The sequence below is a fragment of the Macrotis lagotis genome, chromosome X (assembly GCF_037893015.1).
Source record: "Macrotis lagotis isolate mMagLag1 chromosome X, bilby.v1.9.chrom.fasta, whole genome shotgun sequence".
Taxonomy (NCBI): Eukaryota; Metazoa; Chordata; class Mammalia; order Peramelemorphia; family Peramelidae; genus Macrotis; species Macrotis lagotis.
The window spans coordinates 1,754,028-1,771,808 of NC_133666.1; the positions used below are offsets into that span (position 1 = coordinate 1,754,028).

General features: G+C 45.4%; 1 protein-coding gene and 1 long non-coding RNA gene across 8 annotated transcripts in view; one reads left to right on the forward strand and one right to left on the reverse strand.

Moving 5' to 3' along the window:
- Positions 1 to 1,494: 1,494 nt before the first annotated feature.
- Positions 1,495 to 17,591, reverse strand: LOC141500688 (selenide, water dikinase 2). Of its 5 annotated transcripts, none has more exons than XM_074204088.1 (8): positions 17,322 to 17,591; positions 15,203 to 15,306; positions 13,986 to 14,093; positions 11,084 to 11,238; positions 9,665 to 9,755; positions 8,463 to 8,562; positions 2,861 to 3,034; positions 1,495 to 2,434 (listed from the first exon to the last, which is right to left on the reverse strand). In XM_074204088.1, the coding sequence occupies exons 1-8, from the start codon at positions 17,578 to 17,580 to the stop codon at positions 2,211 to 2,213; spliced, it is 1,215 nt and encodes a 404-aa protein (XP_074060189.1). In that variant the 5' UTR covers positions 17,581 to 17,591; the 3' UTR covers positions 1,495 to 2,210. The 5 variants fall into 5 exon arrangements, with proteins under 5 accessions (XP_074060189.1, XP_074060187.1, XP_074060190.1 ...); XM_074204086.1 differs by having other exon boundaries at positions 2,861 to 3,070; positions 17,322 to 17,425; XM_074204089.1 differs by lacking the exon at positions 1,495 to 2,434 and having other exon boundaries at positions 2,853 to 3,070.
- The window catches only part of LOC141500689 (uncharacterized), a 42,283-nt gene continuing 40,741 nt past the window's right edge, over positions 16,240 to 17,781 (forward strand). For all 3 annotated transcript variants that reach the window (XR_012471999.1, XR_012472000.1, XR_012472001.1), the window contains exon 1: positions 16,240 to 16,878. This is a non-coding gene — a long non-coding RNA (uncharacterized LOC141500689). The remainder of the gene's footprint in view (positions 16,879 to 17,781) is intronic.

The following is a 17,781-nucleotide window of genomic DNA, read 5'->3' on the forward strand; positions in this document are numbered from 1 at the left end:
TTTATATGCTTTCGTTTGAGAGGCTTAGGTATTCTTTCCCATTTTACACATGGGGCAACAAGTTTAGAAGTGAAGAGACTTGAGGGTCTTGCATTTGAATCCAGGTCCTCCTGCCTTTAGGTTCAGCATCCTAGCACTAATCCCCACCCCTGTGGAGAACCCATGCTTGGAAACGTTTCAGTCAATACCAAAGATTTCGATCACACTGAACTGGGATTCTAGCACTTTTGTTGTATGTTGGCCCAGATGAACTCACTGGGTTATTTTTCTTCTTTCTTGCTGCATTCAGACTTTGATAATGTGCCTCTTGACCTGATTTTGATGCTTAAAACTTGGACTGAGTATACCAGTAGCTGATGTGCACTTACTGGATATAGACTTGCCATTCTTTCCTTCAACTTGGAATGGAGAGATTGGGTTCAGCTACTATTGCTCACTTCTAGACTTGATTTATCTTCCCCCACCAAGACTTTAAGGCCAACAGAGGATGAATCAGGTTGTCAAAGCCAACTTCTTCACTGAGCACTTTAGTACAAATGCAGCACCATTTCTTTTTTTTTTTAAGGTTTTTTTTTTGCAAGGCAAATGGGGTTAAGTGGCTTGCCCAAGGCCACACAGCTAGGTAATTATTAAGTGTCTGAGGCCAGATTTGAACTCAGGTACTCCTGACTCCAGGGCCAGTGCTCTATCCACTGCGCCACCTAGCTGCCCCCTGCAGCACCATTTCTAAGCACAGTACTGAAATATTGTTGGATTACTGCTTGGGGAGTCTAGTCTTCCAGAAATTCAGGAAACCACTTTTACCACTTAGGGCTTTGAAAGAGCAATATTTCCCATCCCCCCACCCGATTGTCTAATTACAGGAGAGCTTCCATATATTAAAAAAAAATCTTACATAATTTCCAATAACTCTAATTGACAGATGATATGGAACAAATGGTTAGAGCACTGAGTCTGGAATCTGCTGGGTTCTTGCCCTGCTGTCAATACTTAATCCACAGTCTTCTCTAAGACTGTTAGACCACAGATGGGTTGCTGGCTCTGTTGGTGAAGAGTTTCTATACTGGGTGTTCTTATGCCAATAACCGCTGGGTGGGTCTATTCATCTGACCCAACTCCAGACTGCTATCCACTTTTCTACCTCCACCCCAGTAGCCTTCTCACATTTGAGATGCCTTGGCTTTGTAGACTGGAAGACAGTCTCTCCCTTCCCCCATCTTACAGAGCAGAAACTGAGGTCCTCCCCAACTGCCACTGTGACTCAACGGTTTAATATGACAACTGCAACACAGGGAGAGCGGGAGGAACTGCATTGCAATTTTTCTTTTCCTCCCCCTTAAGCAACCACTACTGTGGATCATAGGAAAAAAACTTCTGTATTTGTGAAAATCATTAAATGAATTAACAATGACTGTTACTTTCCATAGTTTTATTGTCGTTTCAGATGTGTATGTTTAGGGGCCATGGCCATGCTGAAAGAATAGAAGGCAAACCTACTGTGAAATGAGTCTTTTTATTAAGTCACCAGGAATCCATAACCTAAGATTACACACAGATTTAATGATGCCAAAACCTGGACTCTGGAAAATCAGCTCAGCTTCTTCCAGCCCTCTGAGAGGTTTAATGGGAGAAGCATCATAAACAGAGCCAAGGCTTGTGCTGCTGTGGGGTCTCCTTCCCCATTTCTGGGCAAGTTGCTCAATTCTTGGCCAGAATGAGGAAGAACTGATAGCTTCAGAGGCAAAAATCAACACCCCCAAATTACTCCTAAGCACACCAGATCTCCCATTCCAGGTTTAATAGAGTTCTTGTTTCAGCCTTAGTCACTAATGATCTAAGTGGGTTGTCTAAGTCGCCTGATCTTAAGTAAATAACCTTGTTTCTTCTACGGGAATCTGTTCAATCACGTGTCCTCTCTAGAAACCCAGTTGTGAGAAAAATCCTTCAGCAATTGACCTCATCTTGACTAGAAAGGGCAATATGGGCCAGACTTCCCCATAAAGTAGAAAATGTGAGATAGGAACTCATTTGAAACTCATGTAAAAGCAGCTATTTTCTTTAACTGTCTTATTAGAATAAGTAATTCATCTACCAGTTTAATCACGTTTCTTTGTAAATTTGTCCTTCCCCAAACTAAATCATTGACTCATTCTGAACAGTCATTCATGATTGTTTCCAGGGTTCTCTGAGGTTCAAACAAGCGGGCCATTTCATGAAGTAGTCTCAGGGCTGGTATTGGAGTTGTCGTGATGAAGACTGGCTCCCCGGGGCATCACTTCAATAATGCGTGGCTTGTCAATTATCCGAGCTGTCTGGTTGCCTTTTTCCACAATGCCAATGATCCATGCTTGATGACCCTCTCCATATTTTGGAGACTTGATTTCAGCACAGAAGCGAGCTGCTTGTTCTCGAGGCAGACAGATCAGCAGCCCTCCTGTAAAAGTGCCTGGTCACAAAGGGCCTTCCTCCCACCTAATCTAAGCTCTTGTGCAGCATCATTTGCCAGCAAATCTACAAAAGTGGTTTCATGTACTCAGAACTGCCATCACCTTGGCTCTCGGGCCTAACTGGGCTTCCCTTGGCCATTGTAGCTAGCTAGCCCTTTCTAGGGCTGCACCTGAAGATTTTTATTCAGATGCCATTTGGCTTCTGCCCATGGGAGGCCATCATTCAGGTTGAGTTTGATGCCATAGAGGTAGCAGAAGTGCTAAGGTATCTGTCCTGATGGAATTGAGACTGTGGGCTTCACTGCCTGGAATTCTGGGCTTTTAAATACTACAGAGGCTCACAAGGGAGAATGGGAAAGAAGGGTAGAGTGACACCTGACCCTGACAGCATGAAAAAGATTTTTCTCACCCACCTGAGGTCTCTGCTGATGTTCCTTGGAGAAGCCCGAAACGCCCACTGGCCTTACTGACTGCCGCCATCTTGGCAATGATGGGCAGATTATGAATGACAAAGGACACTTCACTCTTCTGTTGTTTTGCAAGGTTCTGAGCATGTCCCAGGATTCCAAAGCCAGTAATATCAGTGGCTGCATGGGCATTAAATGTGTGCATTAAGCCTGCAGCTGCAATAGAAGAGATTGTTGTTTGGAGAAAAAAGTTTGGAAATTGCCAGAAAACTCACTTGGCAAGACATTTAAATTTAAGTTTCTCTCACCCCAGCTGCCCTTTAAATCCTCTTGAGTAGCAAAGAGAATGGATTATATGGCTTTTGACTGTACATCTATACTCCTTCAATAACGGCCAATGACTTCTTTTGTCATCTTTGTTAATTTTATGGGTCTAAAGCAAGAAGCATGTCTTTTTTTTTTTAGTTTTTTTAGTTTAGTTTTTTTTAGTTTTTGTAAGGCAATGGGCTTGCCCAAGGCCACACAGCTAGGTAATTGTTAAGAGTCTGAGGTTGGATTTGAACTCAGGTCTTCCTGACTCCAGGGCTGGTGTTCTATCCATTGTACCACCTAGCCGCCCCAAGAAGTATGTCTTTTATTGAGTGTTTACTTTGCACTAGGCTTGAGAGAAAAAGAATGGAAAGAGTAATTCTCAGTCTAATAGGGGGAAACATGGATCAGCAAGTATGGACAAACCACGTAACGACCCAAAAGCCAAATCCAAACTAGCCCACTGCTCTAGTTTGTCACTCTTGACTTGGATGTAATCTCAAAGGGGTAGGGGGGAAGGGGTGAGTGAAGGAAAGAGAACACTAGGTGTAGGGGCACAAGTCAAAATGCAACTAAATATTTTAAGATGGGTGTTTTGTTCAAGGCCGAGCAAGAGATAATTGGAAAGGTGGGAAGGTATTGGGCTACAAAGGGCCTTAAAAGCCAAATGATTTTCTATTTGTTCCCGGAGATAGGAAAAAGCCATGACTGGGGGGTTGGCCTATTCAGAACTGCACTTTGGGGACTGAATGGAGTGGGGAGACTTGAGGCAGGCAGAGCCCCCAGCAGCTATTGCCATAATCCAGGCCTGCACCATGGAGAGAAGGAAGCATGATCAAGAATGTTACAGAGGCAGAATGGAAAGGATTGGCAATTGATTGGATAAGAAAGTGAAGATTGGAGGATGCCACCTAAGTTGGGGGTACCCTCAACAATAAGAAAGGGAAATTTAGAAGAGCAGAGTGCTTAAGGGGAGTTTTGGACATGTTAAATTAAAGTGTCAGAGACATCTCAGGTGGAGATCTAAGATCGTGGAGGTCAGGAGAGATCTGAGAATCAGGCATAGAGATAACTGAATCCAGGGAAGCTGATGAGATCCATCCAGGAAGAGAAAAAAAAAGATGCATGCCAGGACATCCTTGAAACTCAGTCAGCAAATGGGATTTAGCAGGAGCAATCCAATCTCAGGAGGAGAACTAGGAGAGAACAATATCTTAAAGGAGAGAGCATTCAGGAGAAGAGATCAAGACATATAAGGGCTAAAAGGCCATTGTAGAGTTCTCAAAGGGTTCATCAGTAACTGGAGATAGTCATTTCAGTTAAATGAAGTTAGAAGCTAAACTTTAGAGTTAAGAGAGTGGAAAGGAAATTGAGGCATCTCTTTTAGACAGAATTCTCAAGGAGTTTTGCCATGAAAGAGAGGAGATATAGCTATCTCTGTATCTAGATAGATAGATAGATATATAGAGGACAATTCTGAAGTGGGGGGGGGGGGCATGGGCATGTTTATAGATATATACTCCAAAGCAATCAAAGGGAAAGGACCACTATATACAAAAACACTGGGGATGCCCATCAACTGGGGAATGGCTGAACAAGTTATATTATTTAGGCATGTGATGGGATACTACTGAGCTATGAGAAATGAAGAAGAGGATGGTTTCAGGAAAATCTGGGAAGATTGAAATATTAACAGATGCAGAATAAAGTGAGCAGGAGCAAGAAAAGCAACATTATCATTAGGCAGTAAGAAGTGGTGTAGACTGAAGCATATTTTCTTTACCTTTTTTCAGGGTGGGGGTGGAGGGAGAGATTTGGTTTTGCACGATTATACACATTTGTAACAGGCATTATTTTTTTGGCCTCAGTGGCTGAGGGAGGAGTGGGTGGGAGGGGGAGGATGTGAGAGTGAAAAGAAAATTAAATTATTAAAAAAACAAACTAAAAAAAGATGTGATCTAAAATAAGAAATTTCATGAATAAGTAGGGGTGAGATAACCGAACAAGGGATTTGAGATGGGAATAGGGTAGTGTTAGTCTAGTTCACTCAGAGGACAAGAAGAAATGGCTAGGGGACAAAGTGGATATGGCACTGAACCTGGAGTCGGGAAGACTTCAGAGTTCAAATCTTGCATCAGATCTTCACTAGCTTTGTGACTAGACAAATCACCTAACCTGCCTGCCTCAGTTTCAAGTATAAAACGGGGATGATAATAGCACCTACTTGGCAGAAAATGGAGCACTTGAGGTGGAGGCAAAGAACAGGATTAGGGATTTTTACAGGAGACAGAAAAACCTAGGATCACAATCCACGGATGTGGAAGTGGACCACCACGAACAAGGTGGTTTGATCAACTGTCTAGCTGAGGGGCTACTCCCTATTTCCAGGGTCTCTCCCTCTACCACCAAGAGGAATAGTGAATCAAGAGCTGGAAACGATGAAAGGAGGGAGAAAGGAAAAGATTAAAGATGACTGCTCATTGTGGAAGGAGGCTAGATTTGAAGGGGGATCTGGTGGGACAAGCGGAACAGAGTTGGCACAAGGACAGCTGGGAAGTGAAGTATGTTAGGATGAGGTATGAGGCACAACCTGTTTAATTTACATTTCTCTAATTAGCTATTTGTAGTCTTTTCTTCTAGTTCACATTTTGTCTTCTGAAAGCTACCTTTTCATATTGTTTATTCATTTATTGGTTAAAGAATCTTAATGTTTTGTCATTTTCGAAGAACCTCACCTTCCCTCCACTTCCCCACCGTCCCTGCCCTATGGATTATCTCTAGCAATGGAGGTGGTCTGAGCAAAATCCTGGAAATAATCTTATGACTGTTGTTCAAATTCCAGAGAGATAGCTAGGTGGGACAATGGAAGAGCATACTGAACTTAAGAGACAGATAGTTTTGAGTTCAAATCCCACCTCAGGCATTCACTAGTTGTGTGACCCTGGGCAAGTTACGTCACCTTACAATCTGCCATGGTTTTCCCCATGCGTAAAATGGGGATTACAAGAGCACCCACCTTTCAGAGTTGTTGTGAGGATAATAAAAAAGAGCACTCTAAAAGACTTTGCAAACAGCAAAGCTCTAGAGAAATGCTAGCTAGTTGTTAGTAATGTATCAACTGAAACAAAATCCTAGGAAAATTAGCCTTCTTGTCTCTCATGTAAATAAAGGCCTAGCTAAGTATTAGTTATCATTATCATCCAAAGACCAGGCCTTCACTGTATAGTACAAGGTCAACATTGGACCAAGAACTAAGATAGCTGATTAGAGAGTGCAACGTTTAAGAGACAATAATGTGACCGCTTCCCAGTTTAAAAAAATTTGCCGCAAACATCATTGATTAGTCTAATATCCAAAATTGATGGGAAATTGACATCAATACAGAAGACAGATAGCCATTCCATAATAACAATAAAGAGAGATACTGTTCCCCCCCAACCTAAGGAACCATGAAGAAAACACACATTCCCAAATCCCTAAGCCATCATATGGATAAAAATGCCAAAACATGGGAAAAGTTACTATTGGAAGGGTTATAGGAGAAACAAGCACCCTGATGGATTGCTGGGGGGCACTGGGATGTGCTTCAGCTGTTCTGACTAGCACTTTGGAATTAGGCAAGACAGCTGGCTGCTATTCACACCAATGGGCATATATTCCAAGGAAGTCAAAGACAGAATTCCAGGTCTAAAATGCATCAAAATATTCAGAGTAACATTTTTTGTGGTTGAAAAAAACCTGGACACTCATCGTTTGGCTAAAAAACTTAGGAGTTTGTGAAATGTAGTAAGACACAACAAATACAAATGATTCAGAGAAACATGGAAAGTTCTGAGGTGCAGCATAGTAGAATAAACGAGAAAATATAAACAATGACAATAATGTAAACCAAAAACATCACTCAAATTAAACTCCTGAGTAATGAGAAGACCAGGAAGATTTTGTGGAACAGAGAGTAAAATCAACATCCCTCTCCTTCCACCACAGAAGCTGGGGCCTGCTGGAACAGAATGATGGATGCTTAATCAGATGTGCTCCCTACTGAATGTTTAATTGTTTTTCTCTCTTACAGGGGAAAGAGTCGATCTGGTGCTATGGGTGGGGTGGAGAATGGGTTTGAAATTACTTAAATAAAAGGAATCAATAAAAAAGCATCTCTGGGGGTGGCTAGGTGGCGCAGTGGATAGAACACCAGCCCTGGAGTCAGAAAGACCTGAGTTCAAATCCGACTTCAGACACTGAATAATTACCTAGCTGTGTGGCCTTGGGCAAACCACTTGACCCCACTGCCTTGCAAAAACCTAAAAAACAAGCAACAAAAAAAAGCATCTCTGATCAACACAATTACCACCATGATTCCAAAGGACTTATGATGATGACACATACTGCCTGCCTCCAGAAAGGGCTGATGGACCCAGAGGGCAGACTGACAGATTTCTTTCCTTTCTTTTTTCTTGTCCTACCATTCCCCCCTTGCCCCCCATATTCCCAAACATGGATAATGTGGACATGTGTTTTGAATGACTACATACAGCTGCAATAGGTTTTGTTTTTCTTGTCTTCTTGTTGGGTGGGAGATGGGGTAGGAGGAGGAGAAGGATGGGAATTTGAAATTGGAGAAAAAATTTAAGTTTGCTTAAAAAAAGGCTAATATCAGGTCAAAGTGAGTTAGAGTCCTACAGTACAAAGGGTCATTAATAGCGTGAGATAAGCTTCCTCTTGGAAGAAGCTAGACAATGGGCCTGAGGAAGGAAAGATGAGAGGACTTGGTGAGTCACTGATCTCAGATAAGTCACTTCCCTTCCCTGGGTCTCAGTTTCCCCAAGTGGTATTTCTTTGGATCTCAGCTGAGTTTTCCAAGCTCTAAAATGGGGATCAAATTATACCTTGGAAGTGCTTTCCAGCTCTGAATTAGGATTCTGATGAAAAACAGCAGAAAGAACATTGGCAGACCCGACTGAGTCCCAGTTCCAACAATCCTTAGCTGTGTTAGCCAATTTCTTTTTTTGTTTTTTTGCAAGGTAATGAGGATAAGTGACTTGCTCAAGGTCAAACAGCTAGGTAATTATGAAGTATCTGAGGCTGGATTTGAACTCAAGTCCTCCTGGCTCCAGAGCCAGTGCTCTTTCCACTGTGCCACCTAGCTGCCCCTGGCCAATTTCCTTGATGTCTCTGAGCTCACTGCCTCATCTGTAAAATAAGGATGGTACTACTGAATCCAAGCTACCTTACAGGACTGGAAGGAAAGTGCTCTTTAAAGCTCCAAGTGCTTTGGAGATGGGAGTTATAGAATTCTTACCAGTTCTGTTCAGCATCGCCATGTTAAACATTGCTTCTTGATAGGCTAATTCAACATCTTCTTTGGATACCACCAGTTTTATTTTATTCCATCTCTCTGGCTGGAAAAGAAAGATAATATCATCCCTAGACTGAAAGCATTTGACTTCCCCCATGGTATGAGCAACAATGGCCCCATCTTAGACTCTCCCTGCTTCCAAGAATGACTTCAATGTCCTTAATCATGTAAGGTATGGAGATGACAGGCAGCTTTTCAGATGTCAGCTCCAATTCCATGAGATGTTTCAATGAGTCAGTCCCAAGTTCCAAAATCTGAGTAAATTTTCCATGACTTCTGCCTGTTCTCTCCCCATCTGCACAAATGATGAAGAACTAATGATAGTCTGTCCTCATTTTAAGTGAGGGTGGGGGAGACCAGGGTGTTAAGATACCTATGCCAAGGACTCATCAAGAATAGGCCTCATTTCTGTTCTCAGGATGATCAGATCAGATTCATTGGTGTCAAGGCTGAGATGCTAGGGGCAATATCTTTTTTAGGGGTCAGGGAGTCGGAAGGTTGGAATAGTACAATGACAAAGCCAGAAATCCTGTGCCAAAGTCCAAGTGGGAGTTTTTCACCCATGCTTTTGTTTACTATTAAGTTAGAAGGCCTCTTCCTATGGGGGGGAGGGGAGGCTTCTTAGTAGCATCACCATAAACTGAGGGAAGCCAATAAGCTATAAGGGGTGGAATCCCTGGTTCTGGTTTGAATTCCATGTGAGCCAGAGACCTTTAGTAATGATTTCCTAGTTGTCCAGAGACCATTTGGTGAGTCTCAAGAAGATTCATGACGTCTGATCACGTATCTGTTGGGCTGGTGGATACCTGAAGAACATACCTGACTGATCTGAAGGGCGAAGGTGAGAATGATTGGAGTCTATCAATACAAGATGAACTCCTTGAAGGCAGGATTTTTTTTTTTTTGGCTTTTTCTGTCTCCCTTCCCCTCCCCCCCCCCACTGGAACCCAGTGCCTGGTCCATAGCAAATGCTTCCTAAAAGAAACCCTGAAGCTTCTTGCTCCTCCCGTTAAATAGCCAGCCTCTGAAGGTCTAGTAAGTAGGCTGGGGCAACTCACAACTTCTTGCTTGACTTTGTACTTTGTCCACCTGGATGTGAATACCCCAGCTTTGTTGGGAGGCCAGCCTAGGTGCCCCATGCTTACGTTATCCAGCCACTGGTGGGCATTGACAGCAACCTGCGTTCCTAATGGTTTGGTCAACACAAGCACATCCCCTGGAACTGCATTGTCTGGCCTGAAAAAGAGAGCACATCTGTTTGCTTCCAGAATATATCTTTGCTTCAGGGATCCTTGCGATGGCTAGGCTAGGCTAGCCCAGTGCTTTGGATCGACAAATCTAAGTGAACAAATGAATGGATTTGGGGGAGTCTACAGTCCCAATGAGGGTTAAGTCATGGTCAAGCTGTGTATGCAAGTGCTGAAATCTGGGTAGTGAGGGCCTTCCACAGGCAAAAAAATACTAGATGAGGTCATCAGGGAGCAGAGAGGATAGAACATGGGCTGGGAGTCCCTGATTCTGCCTTGCTAAGTCCGAGCTTACCGCAATCTCTAGAAAAAAAAGGAACAGCTGAACACCAAAAGGAAAAGGAGATAAGAGGCCTGTGAACCCCCAAAGGCTTAGATTTTTCATGCAAGGCTAGGAATTAAAGCCTACTGGCCTTCTACCTCTGGCAACAGAGTGACCCACAAAGTTTGAGTTTGTGCTTGTCAATTCAATTCCAGTAATGATGATTCAATTCCCTAGTCCAGGGAGGGTCCACGAACATGACTTTGGCATGCCAAACTCTGCAGCTTATCCTGCCCTGACCTGTGATACACAAAGCAAAAATAGCTAACATTTATATAGCAATTACCACATGCTTTCGATCTCATTAAGCTTCCCAACAAACCTGAGAGGCAGGTGCTGTTCTTATCCCCATTTTTGCAGATGAGGAAATGAGGTGAGGTGGCGGTTTGCCCAAGGTCACAAAGCTAGTAAGGATCTGAGGGCAGATTGGAACTCCGATCTTCCTAACTCTAGGCCCAAGCTCTGTGTACAGAGTTGCTAGTGGCTCCCCAGAAGGTTGAGGGCAACAATGTCAAAGACCCATGGGCTTTGTCTAGAAAGGGGATTCCTGATGGTGATTTCCTCACAATCCTGTGAGGTTGGCATCTCTCAAGAGCTTGAGAACCTCTTTATGGAATGGGTCTCACATGACCCTGAGATTACAGATGAAGAAACTGAACCTGACAGAAGCTAAACAATTTGCTGAGGAAGAATCTGAATCCAGGCGTTCTTGGTGCAAGTCTAGTATCTTCTAACTGAAATAAAGCAAAGGGACCATAAGAGTAAAGGCCTCAGGGCTCTTGGAGGTACTGTGGGAAAGCTGAGGGGAGCAAGTCATGTTACTACCAGAAAGGAACAGAACACAAGTTGAACCTAAAAAACGAAGAGAAAGGGAAGGGCCAGGCTGAGCCTTGCTCTCTAAGCAGAGCAGACCTGGGTACCCAAATCCCTTCCAGTTGGCAACTCAATAAGCAACAAACATTTCTGGTTTGGGAGCTTTTTATACGTCTACTCACATGATGAACTCATTGGGCTGACACACCACAGTGGCAACTCCTCCAATGATAATCCAAGGGTTTATCACAGTATGTCCTCCCGTCACTGAGGTTCCCCCTTCCTCGGCAGCATCCCGAAAACCTTTGACCATCAGGGGCATGATCTTTTCTCGTTCCTGGAAGAGAAGTCCATCAGGTTGATTCCACCGGGAATAGCTTCTGTCTTCCCTCTGCCAACAGCTTGGGGCTATTTCTCACCAATTATACCCCAGGATGGCCTGGTGCCTCTCTCTCTGCCAACTTAATGCTTTCATCTCATCTCTCTCCAGCATGGTTCCTCAGTCTCACAAAGAAGTTATTTATCACAGCTGATGACAGACCCAGCTATGGCCCTTCCTAGGCAGTAAGGAACCTAGAGTGAGCAGTGGTATAGTCCTAAGGTACGTTGCCCTCAAGGAACTTCTTTTCCATAGGCACCTCAGTGAATGTAGAAGATGTCAGATAGGAAAAACAAAATAGGGGAATGGGAGAATTCTCAGGCCTCTTCCTTGAGATGTTTGATGACTACTTGGGTGGGAAAAGATAACTGGGGATGGGGTGGAGAAAAACAATTCAAGTTTAGGTCATCCAAAAAATATCTTTCATATTGAAAAATCATAGGAGCACAGACAGAGCTGGAAGAGATTTGAAAAGTCAGAGAGAACAATCTCCTTTTACAAAAAAAGAAACTGAGATCCAGAAATGTCAAGGGATTGTGCAGGGTCATCCAGCTAGGAAAATTTTCAGGTGGGATTCAGTGATATTTTTTTTCCAAATTTAATATTTATTTATTCTCATTTTGTAAAAATAATGTTTTTTATACAATAATAAAAATATTCTTGTTTAAGAGTAAACAAAATACCTCCTCCCCCCTAAAAATATAGACTCGCTTGAGCGATAAAGTAAAGGGGAAAGAAAAAAAATTGAAACTAAAATTAAAAAAATAATAGTAATAATTGTAGGTATGGCCAGGTGGCTCAGTGGACAGAGCACCAGCCCTGGAGCCAGGAGCACCCGAGCCCATATCCGGCCCCATACACCCAACAATCACCCAGCTGTGTGACATGCAAGCTACCCCAACCCCACTGCCCTGCAAAAAAAAAAAAAAAAAAAAAAAAAAAGACCCACAATAAAATAAAATAGTAATAATAGTAGGGGCAGACGGATGGTGGATAGAGCACTGGCCCTTGAGCCAGGAGCACCCGGGTCCAAATCCGGACTCAGACACCCAACAATCACCCTGCTATGCAGCTCCAGGCAGGCCACCCAGGCCCATTTGCCCTGCACCGCCCCCTCAAAATAATAATAATAAAAACTGTGCTTCGTTTCTTTGTTCCAACACCAACAACTCTGTCGTGGGTGGATCACATTCTTTATGATAAGTCCATCACAAAAGTTACTTCCATATTTTTCCACCATTGCCACTGCTGATCACAACTCCCTCCTTTCGTATTTCTCCACTACCATGTACTATAGTTTTCTCTCTCCTTTCACTCTGTCTCTGCTGTAGGGTAGCTGAGTGGCACAGCAGACAGATCCCCGGTCCTGGGGCCAAGAGGCCCCGAGCCCCCATACCACCCTTTAGGCCCAGCATCCACCTGGCCCTATGGTCCTGGACAGGCATCCAATCCCAGCCCCTTGCAAGAAGTAAAAAAGAAAATGTGTTACATCTGACCACTCTCCCCCCATGGTCCATCCTCTCGTCCTTCATTCACATCCCCACCCCTTCCCCATGTCCCCCCCTTCTTACTCCAGATGCCTATACCCCATTGAGTATATATGCTGTTTCCTCTCCTAGCCACCTGTGATGAGAGTGAAGATTCCCTCATTCCCCCTTCCATATCATTGCAATAGCTCACTGGAATAAAGAAAAATCTTATTATATGAACTATCTTGGCCTATTCCCCCTCTCCTTTTTCTTTCTCCCATTACATTTCCCTTTTTTCTATTGATTCCATTTTTATACCATATTTTATCTTCAAATTCAGCTTTCTCCTGTGCTTCATCTATACAATCTCCTTCTACCTGCTCTGTTAATTGAGAAGGTTCATATGAGTATATCAGTGTCATTTTTCTATATAGGAATACATGCAGTTCATCATCATCAAGTCCCTCATATTTTCCCCTTCTCCTCCTCCAATCTCTATGCTTCACTAAGTCCTGTATTTGAAGATCAAACCTTCTGCTCAGCTCTGGCCATTCCAACAGGAACCTTTGAAATTCCCCTGGTTCATAGAAAGTCCATCTTTTTCCCTGGAAGAGAACATTCAGTTTTGCTGGGTAGTTGATTCTCTGGTTGCATTCTAAGCTCTTTTGCCTTCCGGTATATTATATTCCAAGCCCTATGAACTTCCAATGTAGTTGCTGCTAAGTCCTGTGAGATCCTGACTGCAGCTCCACGATATCTGAACTGTGTCCTTCTGGCTGCTTGTAATATTTTCTCTTTGACTTGGGAATTCTAGAACTTGGCTATAATATTCCTAGGGGTTGGTTTTTTGGGGATCTCTTTCTTGGGGGGGATTGGTGGATTTTCTCCATTTCTATTTTGCCGTCTGCTTCTAGGATATCAGGACAATCTTACTGTAGTAATTCTCTGAAAATGATGTTAAGGCTCTTTTCCTGATCATGACTTTCAGGTATTCTAGTCTCATTTCTTCCTCCAGAGCCATCTGGGTCCAGTAGGTGGAGATGGTCCCAGAAGTGAGGCTTGCCCTGGGTCACACATTTAGTATCACAGGTCTGAGACTGGATTTGAACTCAGGTCCTCCTGAGTCAATGAGTACTACACGTACCCAAACCAAGGTATCCAAGCCCCACTGACATGCTGCAGTGCCACATGACCTCAACCAGTGTCCCTCTCCTCCCCCTCTCCTCCCCCCTTTACCTCTTCATTCATCTTTTGGCTGATGCTGAGGAGCATCAGCATGTTATCACAGTCAGTAATGCCCATGGCATAGAGGTCACTGAGCACGTTGGCACAGGCAATCCGTCCCTAGAAAAAGAAGCATGCAGCCAGTCAGCTGGAGTTGGGGCATATATGACCTGCAGCTACCAAGGTGACTCGTTAACCAAAAAACGTTCTCAATCCTGGGGCTAGCCCTGCAAAACTCTTGGCCCTTTATGGACAGAAATGGGTAGAAGGAGCTGGAACAAACCTTGGAATCATTGAGGCTGACCCCTTTGTTTTAGAGAGGAAGAAATGTGGTCCAGGTCAGACAGTGGGCTGTTTACTCAAGGTGAGGCCCCAAGTTTCCTAATTTTCAGGCTTGTATTGGGCTCTTTTTTTCATCCACCACCACCCCAGATTGTGAGTTTAAAGTTGTGGGCAGATAAGACCTGAAAAATTTCTGTTATTTTGGTGGAGTTGTGACGTGATCCAACTATTCTGGAGAAGGATTTGGAACTAGACCCAAAGGGGCAGGTATCAAACCTTGTATCCCCTTTGGTCCACCAAAGGCATTGTACATCTATATCATAGAGAGATCAATGAAAAGAGGAAAAGGACCCACACTGACAAAAATAGTACCAGTGGCTCTTTTTGTATGGCAAAGAACTGGAAATTGTGGGCATGCCCATCAACTTGAGGCAGAATGGTGAACAAACCTGTGGTAGATGAATGGGATGGAATACTATTGCATTTTAAGGAATGATGAAGAGGATGATTTAAGGAAAAACTTGGGAAGACATAAGTAAGCTGATCTGAAGGGAAGGGAGGGAAACTGGAACATTGTTAACGGTAATCAATGTTGATCAACAGAAAGGTTCTCTACCACCAGAGAAAGGACATGGAGTCTGGGTGCAGACTGAAGCAGATTTTTTTCTTTTTCTTTTTCTTTGTTGCACTGCATCCTTTCCCTCTCACTCCTTCCAAGATGGCTAATCAGGAAATGTTTGGCATGACTTCATATGTATAATGGGTATTGTATTTCTTACCTTCTCCATGAGTGGAGGAGGAGGAAGGAGAGAATTTAGAACTCCATGTTACAAGGAGGGCAGAGGACAAGGGGTCACTGAACAGTGTACAAGGATGGGGCTTTGAGTTTCTGGCCTAAGGCCAGTGTGGGTACCTGGCTACAAGTTTGTTTTCTTTTTCTGACTTACCATCATGTAAGGATCCTCAACCAAAGGATAAAAGAAGTCTGTGGTTTGCACGAGTGAGAGGCCTCCATGTCTCAGGGGAATGACACAAGAATCCATTCCTATCCCTACATGAGAGAGAAGGAATTTCAATGGCAGGAAGTAAAGTTCTTGCACTGGGCTCCTGGGCTGTGCCCAGGCCTAATCCTAGTTTTCTCTTTTCTCTTTTTGAGTAGATTTTGCTTGCTTCCAAGAAGACTAAGATATTCGATCCTTGGCAGGCTTAAGCCCATTTTCCATACCCGTTTCCAGAAAGTTCTTTGTAGTCTTTGGTATCATGATTGACAGTTGGAGATTCAGAACAAAAGGTCACCCTACAGGATGCATTTGGCTTCCTTCTTTCTCTCATTTCCAGTTATAAAAACAACTAAGTACATTCTTACGTCCTTGAAGATTGCCAAGACTAGCCAAGTCCAAGGCCAAAAGGGGGAATAAGTGTTTTCTGTAAACAAGAGGCACTGAAAATACTTGAGGGAGAAATTGAGATTTGGCCTTTAAACAAACTGCACAAATGAAGGGAAGAGTTAAAGAACTGGGAAAAAGCTGTTTGGTTTTTTTGCAAGGCAATGGGATGAAGTGGCTTGCCCACTGTTACATAGCTCGGTCATTCTTAAGTGTCTGAGGCTGGATTTGAAATCAGGTCCTTGAGACAGCTAGGTGGAGTAGTGGATAAAATTACCGGCCCTGGAGTCAGGAGTACCTGGGTTCAAATCTGACCTCAGACATTTAATAATTACCTAGCTGTGTGGCCTTGGGCAAGTCACTTAACCCCATCAGACTTGTGAAAACCTAAAAAAAAAACATCAGGTCCTCTTTACTCCAGGGCTGGTGCCACCTAGCTGCCCTGGCACATTTGTTCATAACCAAGTCTTCTTCATTACAGGGCTTTCCATTGGTTCAGTATTTCCCATTGACCGTGTATCTAGTTTGTATGTTGGGCTATCACCAGAGTGTGGCAGTGTGGTGAGTGACAGCTAACAGAAACCATTTTATTAGTATTAGAGAGTTCAGAGCTGGAAGGGATCTTAGTCATCATGTAGTCCAACCCTGTTCTTTTAGAGAGGAGGAAACTGAGGCCTAGGGCAGTTTGCTGGCTTGTCCAATACTGTCAGTGTAAGGAGTCCCTGAGCTAGGTACTCTGTCCCGTGTGCAGGGCAGCCTCTTCTTGCTCTGGTCTAGTTTTTGGGCTCTGGAGTTAGCTTAACCAGGAGCCAGACTCATTGCATCCTGGCCTGTGGAAGGTGGAGGTAAAAACTGACTGGCATTCATCTGCTCGGGTCCAAGGAGTCTGCCTTCTGGCCTTCATTGGCAATGGCCTCAGTTCAGTCTTTCCACATCTGATGTATTGGTGACCTGAGACCTTGGGCTTGCTTATGAACTTGACCTTTGGCACAGAACGCCGACCTCTGGGCCACTTTCTGCAGTCTGCGTGGGAAAGGAGAAAGGGCCTGGATTCTGGGCATTAGAGCGGGCTGGCAGCTTCGAACTCATCTTGCTATCGGCCTCCTCATCTTTCGGTTCAGGGGATGGGAGACTGCTCCAAGGGGACAGCTAGGTGGTGCGGTGGATAGGGCAATGGCTCCGTCATCAGGAGGACTTGAGTTCGGATGTGACCACAGAGAATAGCTGTGTGAACCTGGGTAAGCCCCTTAACCCTACTGCCTTAAATTAAAAAAAAAAAAAAGACTGGCCCAGGGTCATGCAGATGTAGAGGTGGCCGCGTGAGCCTCTTCTACCTTCTGCCACCGCCCTGGGGGTCGTTTCCGGCTGCAGCTCATCAGACAGGGGCGGCACCCTTCCCCCCCCCCCCCCCCGTGTCTGTGGCTGGACTCGAACTCGGCTCCCTCCCTCCCGACTCCGGGCCCGCTCTGGTCCACTTTGCTCCTAGGCTGGAACTCGGGGCTCCCTGCACTGGCCACCCCGAGGCTGTCTGCTTCTGGCTTCCTGTTTGCAGGGGGAGCGGGACCCCGAGCTCTCGCCAGAATGGCAGAGGGGCTGGAAGCCCTGGGTTCGAGTTCAGCCTCCGCACTCCCAGGCGCTGCCTTTGCCGCCTCCCCGGGCCGCCCCCTCCCCCGCCACTCACCGAGGGCCCGCGGAGGCGGCCCGGGGTCCCCGCCATGGCCGCCGTTGGGCGCCGAGGGCCCGGGAGGCCGGGCCAGGCCTGCCAGGAGCGTGAGCAGCGCCTCCGGCGAGACCTTGCAGCCTCAGCCCTTCAGCTCCGAGAAGCCCGTCAGGCGCCAGCCCGGGCTCAGCCCCAGCGCCTGCGGCTCGAACGGCCGGTATGAGGCCGCGGCCCGCCGGGGCTGCGCGCGGGGCGGCGGGGGCGGCGGCGCGGCCGCCATGGCACGCTCGCTCTCGGCCCTCGCTCCCCGGCTGCGGCCCCGCCTCTCGCCGCGAGCCCGCGCCGAACGCAGGGCCCGGCCGCGCCCCGCCGCCGCGTCACGCGCCCGCCCCGCCCCGGCGCCGACAGCCAATCGGGGCCCGGACGGCCCAGGGGCCTCCCCGGCCGAGGCTCCGCCTTCCCGCCTGGCCCTGGGGGACAG

Coding starts and splice junctions, on each gene's coding strand:
- LOC141500688 (XM_074204086.1), bottom strand. CDS start 15,298: ATGGATTCTTGTGTCATTCCCCTGAGACATGGAGGCCTCTCACTCGTG. Junction 14,094..15,202: donor TTGAGGATCCTTACATGATG/GTAAGTCAGAAA, acceptor TTCTTTTTCTAG/GGACGGATTGCCTGTGCCAA. Junction 11,239..13,985: donor GCCAAAAGATGAATGAAGAG/GTAAAGGGGGGA, acceptor CTTCTCTTCCAG/GAACGAGAAAAGATCATGCC.